This window comes from Lepidochelys olivacea (assembly GCF_965140295.1).
Source record: "Lepidochelys olivacea isolate rLepOli2 genome assembly, chromosome: 8".
Taxonomy (NCBI): domain Eukaryota; kingdom Metazoa; phylum Chordata; order Testudines; family Cheloniidae; genus Lepidochelys; species Lepidochelys olivacea.
Genome location: NC_140418.1, coordinates 18,164,524 through 18,178,680, shown reverse-complemented (window position 1 = coordinate 18,178,680; position 14,157 = coordinate 18,164,524). Strand labels below are relative to the sequence as shown.

The window sequence follows — 14,157 nt, the reverse complement described above, 5'->3', positions numbered from 1 at the left end:
TTAATATCACTTTTCATGGCCTCCCAGCTAGCTTAACAACACAAAACAAAACAAAAAGACAAGTGCATGCAAAGCACCTTATTTGTGTTTCTATTCTGTTTAGATCCAGTAAAGGATAGAGACAACCATATGGTATTTTTATTGTTGAGCTTGCAAAAAAAAAAACCCTTGCATAAATAAATTACTATGATTTGGACATGTATATGTGTATACATATTTCTTAACTTCAGGGAAAACTATTTTAGGAAAAACTGTCAGTGGCCACCAGCAAGAGTTGGCGGCCACACTCTGAGGCCACCAAAAATTTTGTTGTGAGAACCTCGGGTTTAGACTACAGGTCTAAAAGAAGAACTGCAAGGATAAGAATTAACCCTTTTGTGGACAGAAGCATTTGTGTGTTCAAGCTCAGAGTTATTTTATTATGTTCTTTTCTACTTAAGTCCAGTACAAAAACTGAGAACAGCTTTGATTTTTTTTATTCATATTTTAAGGGACCACAGAAAGTGGCTGAATCATGCAATGCATCCAATTAAAAAGGTTTCAACCATGATCAGACCGCACTAGTGTCTGGTTTCTATTGAGCAAAAAAAAAAAAAAAGTGGTAAGCAGCTCCAAGTAGTTTTTCTGCTGATCAGATGTACTCGTCGTAGGTGGTTAGAGGGGGGGAGTATGTTTTTCCATATCCAGACAATTTTAATTTCATTTCCTTTTATATTTGTATTAAAAATATAAGTTAAATGTATCCCCACACAGTTCTTGAATCCTGAAGTCTTTTCAGAAGTCTTTGAGTTTTGCACACAAGTTGACCAATAGCACTATTGGGGGGGGGGGGGGGGAGGGAAGGCTAGCAAACTCAATCCTCAAAAAAAGATTGAGGTTTAATCATTCATACAATTTTCTGAATATCACTTATCTGAAAAATTTACAGGAGGCCCAAATGCTGAATGCTTGGAGAGTTCTGATGGAGTATGACTATTCCTATTCCAACAGCAGCTGGCTGATTAGTCCACAGAATGTCACATGTACTGTGTTGATGTAATGAGTAAAATAGTGCTGGAACACAGCGTCTATGTTTCCAGTATTCTGCAAAATTCTTCTCACAGGCACAATCTATGCCCCAACGTTTCTCAAAAGCAGCAAAATACATTGACACAAAGTGGAGAAGTGGGTAGGGAAACTCAGCCACCACTGACAAGCCTAAAAACCATAATCAACCAGAAGTGTTCGATGTGCTAGAATGCATCCTCTTTATTTTGGACGTTCTACAGCTAAGAGATGAAATTTTGAAAAATATTAAGATATGTTTTATTACCAAGTCTAGTAGGACAACTACAGAACTTGAAACCTCTGCCTGTAAGCTAGTTCAGTTTTGATGACCGCATACATTTGCCTTAAAATAGTTATTTGAATATTATATGATTGGTAAGGAGTTTCAAACTAAATGTGAGAATCTTTTGACTAGACTAACCTAAAGAGGTCATCTAACTGTCAGCAATAATCAGCCCCATGTATATGAACAGCTGCATCTATTCCTTTGTATTAAACATGCTTTGAGTTGTGAGTATCTACTAATCAAAGGGATATATTATACTGAGTCTATAGTGTGACTTATTGGAGACTGAAGTGCTAAGAACATGAATCTAAATGCTCAATCCTACACTGATGAATGGGGAATGGTTAGATTCCCCACCGTGTCTCTGGTTTCTATATTAGTCATTTATAGTGCTGTGAACACTACATTTTTAAAACTGCCTTCCAAGTTTCATTTTAGTAATGTTTTGTACAGTACACAGATAGCTAAGAAGCTAGAACAATCTATTACTTTGGGTAAATATAAGTATTTCTTTTAACAGGAGCCAAGTAATTCATATTAGGACTACAAAATAACCTACTGCAATATTTTAACTTACTTGATACAGGAAGCACAACAGGAGGTGGTGGCCGAGGATGTATTTGTGGGCCTGGCATTCTCATATTGTGAGCTGGGCCTGGCATGGGAGGCATTAGCATTCCAGGAGGAGGGGGAGGAGGAGGAGGAGGGGGGAGTCCTGGGGGTGGTGGTGGAAAAGGAATCATGCTTGGCAATGAAACTTCATCTACTACTAAAGGGTCATTTCCATGATCAAATTGGCAAAGGTCGCCAAGTACACAAAATCCTCGCTCTGCAAAGACAGACAGACAATTTCATTACTATTTGTCAAGAACTTCAAAAGTGATGACTATAAGATTTAATCAACTATCACTATTTCTGTGATTTCTCACTAAAGAACAAATAGATGCATTTAAGAAGTCCAGCATTTTCTGATCTAACATTTTACACAATTAAATAAAATTTCAAACTAGAATTCAAGTTGGAATATTAGTTTAGCGTCAAAGAATCTGAACTGTTTCCACAACAGTGTACAAACTTCAACAGCAACATGGGGGATGGGTAGGTAGGGAAGACAGAGAGAAAAATCACCCGGTTTATGTCAAACCCTATAATCTTACTTCACCCAGTAGCAGTCCTCAGTATTTGCTAAGGCACAGCTGTAGAATTATCAACTAAATACATTCCTGCCAGTGCCAAGAATTGTCAGATTTCAAGTAAATCACTTCCAGCAAGATTAAATCTTATTCAAGCAAATTGCAGGCTCATTAAAAATAATGCATCCTTACATTAAAAATAATCTACCTACCACTTAATCTTCATTTACTGCTTGCATTTAGTGAAGAATTTAGTAGATATATTTAAAAATAAAAGAATTTATGAGAGGTAAGAAATAAGAGGCACTAGGGAAGAAGTTGGAGAGAAACCGATAGCTTTCTTACCATCATAATCTCGACATCGTCTTTTAGGTGGAGGGTTTCTGCCAAATGAATTGGGAACACTATGATTGTTATAATAATTTGACCAGCTCTCTGTTGTGTTCTCAGGATGGTGAGCAGGTGCAATCACAGTAACAGCACTGGGAATAGACTGCGCAGAGGAATACTGTTCAGTAGAATTACTGGATGACAAAGACACTGTGTTATATGAGCTCTCCATGTCATTCCTTTCACTCTTGAATTTTGCTCTCTCCTTGTGTTCAGCTTTAAAAAAAAATTAGCAAAATAAACCAGGTAAGTTTTCATGCTTTTGTTAGGTATATCGAAGTCCTGGAGAAATGAAATGCATAGATGGTTAGTGGACATTACACAGTAATACAAACTCATTTATTCACCATGCAGAACATAGAGTGTTTACACAGTTTGTGTAAAATTACTTTTCTTAAAATGCTAGCACTGTAGACCCAAGGCATCGAAGAAGTTTCCACCTCAGAAACTGATCATTGCTCTCACAAAGCTCACATTCATCCAACCATTCTTGAAAATGAAAGCAACTTTTCCCTCCAATGTGGAATGAATGACAAACACTCCTTAACATACCCTTAAATCCACAACATTTTATTCTGCCAATCGCTTCAGTTCCTGGATTCCCTATACAAGGCCAATGGAACATGGTGCCATGGTTCTACTTAAGTATTAAAAAACCACATCTCCTAAAATTGAAACAATTTTATAGGAATAAATCAACTTCTGCACAAAAAGATATCAGCATTTTGGAACAACAGTATGTTTTATCAACAGACAGCACAATACCAGAAGCATACATCCCCTGGAATACACTTATGAATAAATTAAAATGGAGTTTAAAAAAAACCTAATTCCCTTGACTATGCTACACTACAGAACAGCGCCTTAATTATGTCAGCAGCATGTACTTCTCCAAGCCAGTTCCATAGCCAGAGTTCTTAAACAACTCACAGGCATCCAACTTTGGTTTGTTTAATACATTTTGCATTAATCACTACAATGAGTCAGATGTTCTTCCAGTGCAACATTTTGGCTACTCACCAATATTTCTGTTCAGATCCCGGTCTTTGCTTCTACCCCCGCTGCGGCTACGACTTCGGCTTAACCCTCTGCTTTTACTACGACTTTTACTCCTGCCTCTTCGCCAGTCGTATTTGTCTCTATATAAATCATTCCGATCATAGTATCTGTCATAGTCTCTCCATTTGCCATCATCTCTCTTTTTCTCTCTGGTTCTGAAAGACATGTACGTATGGGCCACATACATTGAGAGAAACAAAGCCACGGAACAAGTCTGGAGTCACAAATGGTAAATGTTCTTCACTCCTCACTCTACTCAGACAGTGGCACCAACATGTGCTTCTATTGCCATGCTGTCTCACAAGAAAGAACAGGTTCCTGGAATGGCCAACACCATCAGCTGCTGTTAATACTGTGCATAAAAAACCCCCAATGTTCTTCCACTCTCTCTCCTTTCTGAAATGTGGGTGAATAGATGGAACTCTTAAATATCCCTAAGCATCAGCCCGTGGGACACTTTGCGGTGTTCTCAGAGGAGACTATGTTCTATCAAAGAGCTACTGGAGGTTGATGGCAGAAGGGGAGGGAGGAGCACGTAGGCATTGTGGTAAAATTACTGGCTCAAGAGGTGAAAATCCAGAGTTAAAGACTCTGGCCAGCAAGGAAAGGGAAAGAGATTAACATCTTGTGATTAAACAGCAATACTAACCTTTGTTCATTAGAATCTAAACGGTTTCTCTGTGGGCTAGGATACTTCTTTTTCCTGCCATCTCGTTCTTCCTCAAACGACTCTTGAAATATCTATTTAACAAACACATCATTAAACATAAACAGCTTTAAAAAATACAAAGAAATAAACCTAGATTTAGTTCAAACCACAGCTAGCAGCTGTTTTAGCATAGGGGTCCTGTTGTCTTAATGTTGTATGTAACAAAGCAGCAGGGTTGTAAATGTTCATGTCTTTCTTTTTAAAAGATTTCAGTTTCCCTTTGTCAGTAAAGCTTTCCAAAATTAGAAGACTATTTTTGGGTTAAATTTATATTATATAGGAGGTGTTGAAGTTAAAGAAAAACAGTGTGTCATCCTCTAATTGGTTGCAGGGTTCCTTACTGTAAGCAAATAGGATCTTCTACATAAGATTTCCTAGACAACAGGAACTTAAAACTATGCAGTTTTGCAGGCCTTCTTTCATATGTAGTTGCATCATTAATACGAATTCTGGGTGTGGTAAATTATTTATATATTTGGATAGTACTGTACAGGTCATACTTCTCACAAACATTAACAAAAGTCAAAAACAATTTCACTGGTGCTTTTACTCAGCTCCATCATAACTTTGTCTGTTTGAAAAAGATCCCTTGTAGTATTTCTAAGTTTATTGGCAGCCATTTTGTCCCAAACAGTGAATCACTTATAAATTATTAATAATTTTGATGGCAACAGCGGAGATAGCAATGACCTTTTATAAAACCTTCAAGATAACTATATTTTAGTTTAAGATTCTTCCTTTGTCTGCATTATTTTAGCTTATGTCATTCCATTTACAGGAATCCCAAAACATCTCTAGATGTACAGCAAACAATGTTTCACAATGAGTTTAAAAGACATTCTGGTCTAGGACTGGCTGTATCATGTCCTGATCCCTTGCAATCCCACATAAGAAACCCAAATACTCAATTCTAGAAACAAGAGAACAATGGCAGTTTTAAGATCTGTTCTAACATGAACTATTATAGCTAAATACAAGTGTTATGGCATTAAAGGAAGTGATAGACTTATAAGGATGCAGTATGATAAACTTTCACTCAGGATCAAACGGTATTTCAGAATTAGAATTTTGGTATTAAGAGATGGTCCTTAGATACAATGAAGGGCAATCTAGAAATAGCTAGATTGAACTGTGTAGATTTACATCTACACTATGTTACACTTTTAGCAGAGAAATGTCTCTCTTTCCAAAACCCAACATTACATGACTATTCTTTGGAGGCCCAACTGACAGTTCGCAACGCGTGATCATTTACTGCCTCCATGACCTTTGGCTAATTGCTTACATTGCAGACGGGACTACGAAAGTATAGCAAGATATTTCCAATATTTGTATGTAGACTCTCAGACAACAGCAGATATATGAAAAATCCATTTAGAGGCATTTGTCTTAAGCCTTGTTTCCCAATTGTTCACTTATCAAGGAGAGATTTTAGAAGGAAAACTTCTAGTTGTTCTAAGAGTACATGATATACATGCACATAAAGCAAGAGAAGGGGGTCAGAATATCATATATCCCATTTGACCTTATCTAAATATAGCCAGCTCTTTTCTGTAATAACTACATCACTTAAATCAGGCTTGTGAATTTCACTGAACCATGACGACAGTACATCCAGAGAACAGAGAATTATTTCTATTGCATTCTCTACCAAAAACTCCAATCAGGATCAGAGCACCACTATGCTAGGTGTTTTACAAACTTGTAGGAAGAGGTTCCCTGTCCTGGGGAATACACAACCTAAAAAGATAAATATAATTAAAAAAAGGTAGTGGAAAGGGGTACAATATACAAATGAAGTGCACAAGGCTGATGATGGGCACACACCTTGGCCGCCTCCATTTTATTTTTATTATTCTGAGCAACAATGAATAGGAGTATAAAAAGCAGCTGTTGTGGAAAGAAAGCTATATTATAACCAGGATAATTCCTTTAAAAAAATAAAAAGCTTGCTAACATGTTTCATTGGTAACAACTTTTCTAAAAACACAGGTTTCAGAGTAACAGCCGTGTTAGTCTGTATTCGCTAAAAGAAAAGGAGTACTTGTGGCACCTTAGAGACTATCCGATGAAGTGAGCTGTAGCTCACGAAAGCTCATGCTCAAGTAAATTGGTTAGTCTCTAAGGTGCCACAAGTACTCCTTTTCTTTTTTCTAAAAACACAACAACTCCATTTGTTATGCATTTAATACTGCATACACAATAGCTACACCTAGAGTAGTGGTCTTTTGGAAATCTACATGCATCTTTTGAGGTAGCTATCAAGGCCTTTACATCATTCCCCATTCCTTAAATCTGTCCATTGTAGTGTCATTCCTCACTGCCAAGGAGGGCTGAATGAGAGTTCGGAATGCTACTCCCACATTGATCAAAGGGAGGTGTCTGCAAAAAGAGACAAAATGCTCCCTTACCCAATGGACAGAACACACCACCTTTACAGCATTCCTGAAAGCTCAGAGATGGTAGCACAGACCATTAGCCACAAAAGAGCCTGTTCAGAGCATGTTTTGTTTTTATAAAAACTTCCTACAAAAGTGGATGGTGGAGGGACTGGTGTGAGAAGCTCACAGCAGCAGGTGGATGGGAAATTAACATTACCTCCTCTTTGATTTCTTCTTTTTCCTGACCTGCAGGCTTCGGTTCTAGTTTTGCTGGTTCAAGGGAAGGAAGGTAGTTCTTTGTGTACAGACTTTCAAATAGTTTATCTACAAAACCTGAAGTTTCTGAGGAGAAAGATACACACAAAACTTGATTATACATCTTGACTTAAGTCTATTGTCAGGACTATGTTGGTAAGACAATTCCCCAAAATCCAACCACAAAATATCATTACTTTAAAAAAATCCTTATCTTAAATTTGTGTGAATTTTAGTGGTGCTAGGTACTGGAATAACAGCCCTAAAAAATGATGTTCTCTATACAGCTATAGACATAGGAAAACAATAGGAAGCAGCATGGACAACGCCACATAGTCCTGCTAACACATCTCAATATGTGGTTAAGGGACCGCTTTTAGGACTGAATACACAATTATCTCAATTGTTCATTCAATTTTTCGTCTCTGTAATAAGACTGCCGACTGCAGCAATTTTTGTGACTTAGACACTCATCCACAGGAAACAAGACAAAATTTCACACTGGATCCCAAAAGGCCATTGAGAAGTACTAAGTTACAGTCTCTATTAAATTGGTCTGCACTTGAACCAGTGGCCTAGAAATGAGAGGCTCCGTATCTCCATTTCCATGCCCTAGACAATGCAGTCCATTAAAAATAGGCTTTAAAAAAAAAAAGCAAAAATATAATCCACCAATCTACATTTATTAGCAAGTGGTGTGTGATATATTAACTTTTCACATTGTGTGCACAAGTGATAACCCTCATAGGATCATCCAACTTCAACTGCTGAATTCACTGAGATATCTAGCAGGCCTAGCTTGAGAGTCAGTTTTCTTTAACCTAGTTAATTAAAACACTTATAGTAAACAGAGTCCATGCTTACATGGAGAGTTTTAGGCAATTTGTGGTCTAGATACAGTACAGCTTTCAGAGTGGAAGCAACAGTGTAGACACACTGACATTTTTATCATCACATCATTGAAAGATGCTCAAAGCACATCTAGATGATGACAAAAATAATGGTGTGCTGTCTACGCTGCAGCTTTCACCATTGTTAACACAGGAGGAGCTGTGCTTGTGCTCAACTTGCTTAAAATTCAAAGCATAGACAAGAGATAAGGGTTTTAATGGCATTTCAATTCCGGCTTCATGAATAGGAAGGGCTCCTCACAAAAAATCAGAAATGGAGGAGGGAGATCAAACAGCTCTTCCATTTTCAACAAAAAGGAGGTTCTTACAAAATGACTTTTCTATAAGAAGAGCCCCTTTTTAGTCAAAATTCAAAGGCTGCTTGAATTTCACCTCCTACCACACTCAACCCTAATTATTTTAGAGACATTTGCAAGTGGGCAGTTGTACTTTAAAGGACAATATCAGTCTTGGTATAACTCTGCTGAAATCAATGGAGTTACACCTGGGATAAATTTGTCCCAGAATATCAAGTCTCTGATCTGACATTACAAAGATGGCATGGGTTCACTACCAGCAATTAGGAGGAGGATTTAGTTAGGCACAGGAGTGACGTGGCACCTTTTGAGTCCTGAAGTTTCCATCTATTATAATAAAATGGCTCCATCCTGTTGAGGAACTGGTGAGAAAGACACCTGGGAAATACCTCAAATCCTCCAAACATGGTGTTGTGAAAGTTAGTCATCTTCATTACTCATGTTTAAGAGCAAACACATCCCACCATACCCACTAATTTGGCCACTAAGGGTCAGATTTCCAAGTTCTCAGCACCCATATTTGGGGCCAGATTTTCAATCGGAACTGAGCTTCCATTTTGACATCTAAATAAGGGCCAGATTTTCAGAAGTACTCTACACTTGATAGCTCCTGTTGTGAAATTTATGGCCCAATTTTGTTTTGCAAACCTGGCCACTACTGTTTAAGGAAATTAAGTGTTAATTTTTGCTTAACAGGCTTTAACTCAATTGAAATTGTTTAAAAAACAGATCTTGGAACCTTTGATCCTTCATTTCCCTGCTAAATCTCATTATGAATGCAACATATTTATACATAGGAAGAGAAGAGTAGGCCCCAACATGACAAAACTTTATACAATCCTTTCTAAACTTTAACTATTATGCTGCAGAACAACCACCTTCCAACTGTAAACCACTAATCACAATTTAATAATTGCATTTAAATTTTATAAATTATGTTGAATATTAAAGTACGTAATTACAAAGAAAGCAGAAAAAGTACCTTTCTGCAGAAAGACGTCTAGCTGATCGGCACAGAAAGCCTTCAGCTCTTTCTCTGGTTTGTCTTTCTTGACTAATGCCACGACGTAGTTAGCTAAGGCTGAAGGATCTGCATCACATCTGAAGAGAAGAGGAAAAAAGTTTGCAACATACAAATTGATTTTGTTAAACAATGTTGAAAATCAGTAGAAATTACATTCTGGACAATCATGGTAGTTATAGAGGCATCATCAAGACAGTCTTCTGGCAATGCACGTTGTTGGACCTTTAGGATAATGTCGTGCAATCCAGTAACACCACAGTTGCACCTAGCTCCAGTGCCACAGAGCAGCTTCTGCCATTGTTGCACACCAGTGAGATGTTTCGATTTTATTTTGTGCTCCACTAACAATGTCAGAAAAAGCTTCCATGTCTTGTGCTTATTCTTTGGCTTTGCTTGTGAAAACCACCACAATACAATTCTTAGGTCAATCAAGCAGGTGCTATCCTTTCCGGCCAACTCCCCCTTACCACAGCACACCCAAAACAACTATGCCCCACCATTAATGAGAGAAACTTACAGAAAAATGACGTGGAAGACTGTTCCACAGTGGAAATGTTGTATGATGTCTTAACAACCAGAATAGACTAACCAAGCACATCTCACCAGGAAGAGATCTGAAAAATGTGTATTACGTACACAGTTTCATCACAAAGGAGCACAAGTGAAAAGAATGAAGCCAACATGCAAACCTTCTTTCTTTTCTTCCACAGTACTCTCAAGGTAGAGATTTCACTATCTAAAAGTGCCTTTATTATCACAAACTAATTATATTACACTCTCAGCCCAACAGCCCTTATTTGGCTATGTGAAGACCACTAGAAACACATCCTCCCTTTGTACTACAATGTTCTGGTACCACTGGTTAAACTGAAGGTTGCTTTATCTTACACTGTTCAGCCATCAGAAAACGTTCAAAAATGAGAACCTACTTACCAATAGCGAAGCATTATACAACACAACAAACGTAACAGCTAGGTGAATAGATGCAGAGGACCCCAAAATGCCAGGGGTATGTATTTGTATATATTCTAAGTTCACTATTTTAGAAATCTTTTTTTTTTTTAAATGACCTTTGACTGTCAACATTTGCTTGCTTTTGGAATTGTCAATATAAAGCACACTAGAAATAGCAAACAGTTTAGAGGTCTCAAATGTTCTTTTGCTTGTAACAAATTATTTGTTGAAAAATGCAAAACTTCACAATTAAATATTCAATCACCTCTACACCCTATTAATTCGCTCACTTATTTCCAGTGTTTGACGGTTGCAGGAAAAAACATTTTATGTTTCAAAAGGACGTATAGAAATACAGTAATGAAAAGGGTTAATCCAAAAAAAAAGTGGAAGGTTATAAGGCTTGTAAAAATGGGGTTGATATGTTCCATGCCAGTCCCCATGTACAATTTAATGAAAAAAAAAAAAAAAAAAAGCTTCAGGAGTAGCAAAAAAAAAAAAAAAAAAAAGGGAGAGCTTCCATCTCTTCCAAACATGTTTTTTTGTTTTAAATTTTATCCCTCTCTCTTTAGCATCCCAATTTCTCTCAGGATGACCCACTGTGATATTCTAGTACTTGCTTATTACATAACAGAAATTTGCATAAAGTGTTTATTATACCCCGGAAAGGATCTGTGCCTCACAGTCACTCCTCATTGATCTCAAATGTACAACCAGCACCACAAAGAAATTCTAACACTGTTTGCCAAGAACCCTGGTCTCCAACTGAAATTCATTCAGAGTATAGCTTTGCTACCAGAAGTCTGAAAGTGCTCAGGTTAGAAGGACGATCAGAATCAATAATAAGACAGATGATCTAATAAAGATGGTAGACAGTAATATGCTAGATAAACATCTGAAGGCTTTTTTTGTTTATAAAGACATGATACTGTAATTCTCAATTTAAGTTATTTTATCAAAATTAATGCAAGTGAAAAGTGAAAATATTCAGAGGAAAAGAACCACACTGTAATCACAAACATTATACTTTAAATTTTCAAACATCCATTGGTAATAGGAAATGGGGAAAAGTTTCAGCCAGTCTCTATTTCCTTGCTGTTATAGGTTTAGGACAGACCCCTAATATCATTATGGCAAAGGGGAGCGTAATATCAATGTTTACGTCTTTTAATAACTACATACGAGTTAGTAAAGTCTGTAACAACTCGTGTAAATATGTAACGAAACGAGTCTGCAACAGTTTTTATAACGTATCCGTATACAGACAATTATTTTACAAAACTGTGCTATTTAACAGATTGTAGCTAGAGTCGTCATAGGGCCTACCCAAATTTTCAAATGGACAAACACAAATACAGAATATATTCAGTGATAAAAAGTAGATTACGAATAGCTTATAAATTCCACAACTGTGGAATAGGCCTCTATTTTCCTCTGTATAAAAACTGAAAATTCAGATAGTTCCATCCCCCAACAAGCCTGTCCCACAGCTTTCATTACAGGAAAGCCCTGTTATTGGGAAACATTTTATGAAGGGAGTGTGCATTTATACATATTTTACAAATATTTACCCAGTACATCAGGGACTCTTTTAGAACTACATCTCTTTGTAATTACAGAAAAATGGCACACTATCAAAATCCTTCAGAAGTTTGCCTGGGAAGTTTCCTGAAGATCCTCAAGAGTGGATTTTGAGTGTAAACTTTTGCCACCTTTTCAATGTGACTGAAGATTTATTTTATGAACTATTTTACATTGTGTGTTTGCGAGGCAGGGGAGGAGGAATTGAACTCATGTTGCACAGTTGAAGATTAAATGCATACTGAAACCAAAAACTCCCAAGCCGTCAAAATATGGTGCAAGTACCACATATTCTGTCCGCAAAGCCCTGTGCAAGCGTTAAATAATTAATCTTTCACACTCCTGTGAAGTAGGAAAACAATTATCCCCATTTTACAAGAGGGCCAGGGAGATTTATTTAACTTCCCCAAGGCCAAAGAGGGCATCAGTAGCAAAGCTATGATTAGAACACAGAAGGTCCCTGGTCCCAGTCCTGCGCTCAGACCACTGACAAAGGACAGTCTCTAGGAGAAGCTCTGCTTACGGAAAAGTATGAGCCAGCATAGGAGTGTTACGATACAGAAGCTACCGCATGAACTTGCATCCGATGAAGTGAGCTGTAGCTCACGAAAGCTTATGCTCAAATAAATTGGTTAGTCTCTAAGGTGCCACAAGTACTCCTTTTCTTTTTGCGAATACAGACTAACACGGCTGCTACTCTGAAACCCGCATGAACTTCTTAGCTACCAGGCCCTGCCACTAACCCAGTACGTGGACATTCACGCCTCTGCCCCCTTGGCCTCCCCCACAGCCCGCATGCCAGGGGCACAGCCCAGGGCACCTTTCGGACAGCGGGAATAAGGACCTGAGCTCGCAGAGGCTTGGGGTGCCAGGGAACTCGCCGGCCGAGCCCAGAAGTTTATTTGCGACCCCGATTGGGGGCCAGTGGTAGATTATCAGTTTTAGAGACAGCGGGCCACACATTTCACACACACACCCCCTCCGAGTTTCCCGCCCCCCATGAGCACCCTCCCCCCCACGGCACCCCCCCTCCCCTATTGTCTCCAGGGCCAGCAACAAGGCAGCCCCCACCCTCCCATCTCCACACAACCCGCCTGCACCCTGCGGCCTCCGGCCCACGCACGCGCCCACAGCCTTGCCAGCGCCCGCCGCCAGCGCCCACCGCTCCCTGCCCTCCCGGGCCGCCGCCGCCCCCTCTCCTCACTCACATCGGCTCCAGTAACTTGGCCAGCCAGGTCTTGAGGGCGTCCACGTTCTCAATGATCATGGTGCCCCCCGCTGCTCCGCCCGGCGCCTCCGCTACACCATGGCCCCAGGCCCCCAGCGCCGGTTCGGACCCCGCCTCCCCCAGGGCAGTTACTCGCCAGCAGCCCCCGCCCGGGCCTAGTACAGGAACTAACCACTCGCACACAACGTAACCTGCTGGTTGCCGGCGGGGGCGGGACCTCGCTCACGGCCACCAATCACATGGCCGGGCATGCGCGAAGCCAGCCAATCGTAGCCGCGCAAAGCTTCTCGGCCCGGGGGTCACTAGGCAGGCAGCAGGTTAGGTCGAGCTAGCACGTGAACTCTTGGTGCAACACGGTAGGGGGGGGCGCTCTTAAAGGGGCAGGCACTTCTATTTCCCACTCTCCCCCGTTCTAAATGGGTGAACCACAGCCATAGTGCCCCCACCCAGCCCTGCCCCCTGGGGTGAGCCCCCCCTTCCTAGCCGAGCACCCCGGCTCATTGAGGGACAAACCTCCCCATTCCTCAACCCCTTGCCTATGGGGTGGGCGTCCCACCTTCCAGCCAACCCCACACTGGGGAGCACCTTATGGGAAAAGCATTCCACATTCCTCCCAGCCCCCCCGCCCCCCATTGGAGTGAGAGCTCCCTATTGTCACTGCCAGAGCCCTTGGGACTGAGCACCTTACAATGCATCTTCACACTGGTGCACTGCAATCCTGTGCACACTGCTCTACTGCGAATCCTCTGCACAAAATGGCTTTCACGATCTTATTTTTAACAGGCCGCTACTGTCACCAGTCATACACATGGTGTTCAGGGTAGGGCCTGCAGGGGGCTGGGATTGATTCCTCAGCTAGTGGCCTCCAGGGGGAAGTTAAACTTATAAAACCAGCAAGTACAC

General features: G+C 40.0%; 1 protein-coding gene across 2 annotated transcripts in view; it reads right to left on the bottom strand.

Annotated features, from left to right (window-relative positions):
• RBM27 (RNA binding motif protein 27) overlaps positions 1-13,429 on the bottom strand; it is a 38,953-nt gene extending 25,524 nt beyond the window's left edge. For both annotated transcript variants that reach the window (XM_084636916.1, XM_084636917.1), the window contains exons 1-7: positions 13,235-13,429; positions 9,450-9,568; positions 7,223-7,347; positions 4,565-4,656; positions 3,877-4,070; positions 2,812-3,072; positions 1,911-2,162 (exon numbers count right to left, since the gene is read on the bottom strand). In XM_084636916.1, coding sequence (XP_084493042.1) covers positions 1,911-2,162; positions 2,812-3,072; positions 3,877-4,070; positions 4,565-4,656; positions 7,223-7,347; positions 9,450-9,568; positions 13,235-13,293 — 1,102 coding nt within the window. In that variant the 5' untranslated portion in view covers positions 13,294-13,429. The remainder of the gene's footprint in view (positions 1-1,910; positions 2,163-2,811; positions 3,073-3,876; positions 4,071-4,564; positions 4,657-7,222; positions 7,348-9,449; positions 9,569-13,234) is intronic.
• Positions 13,430-14,157: the final 728 nt, after the last annotated feature.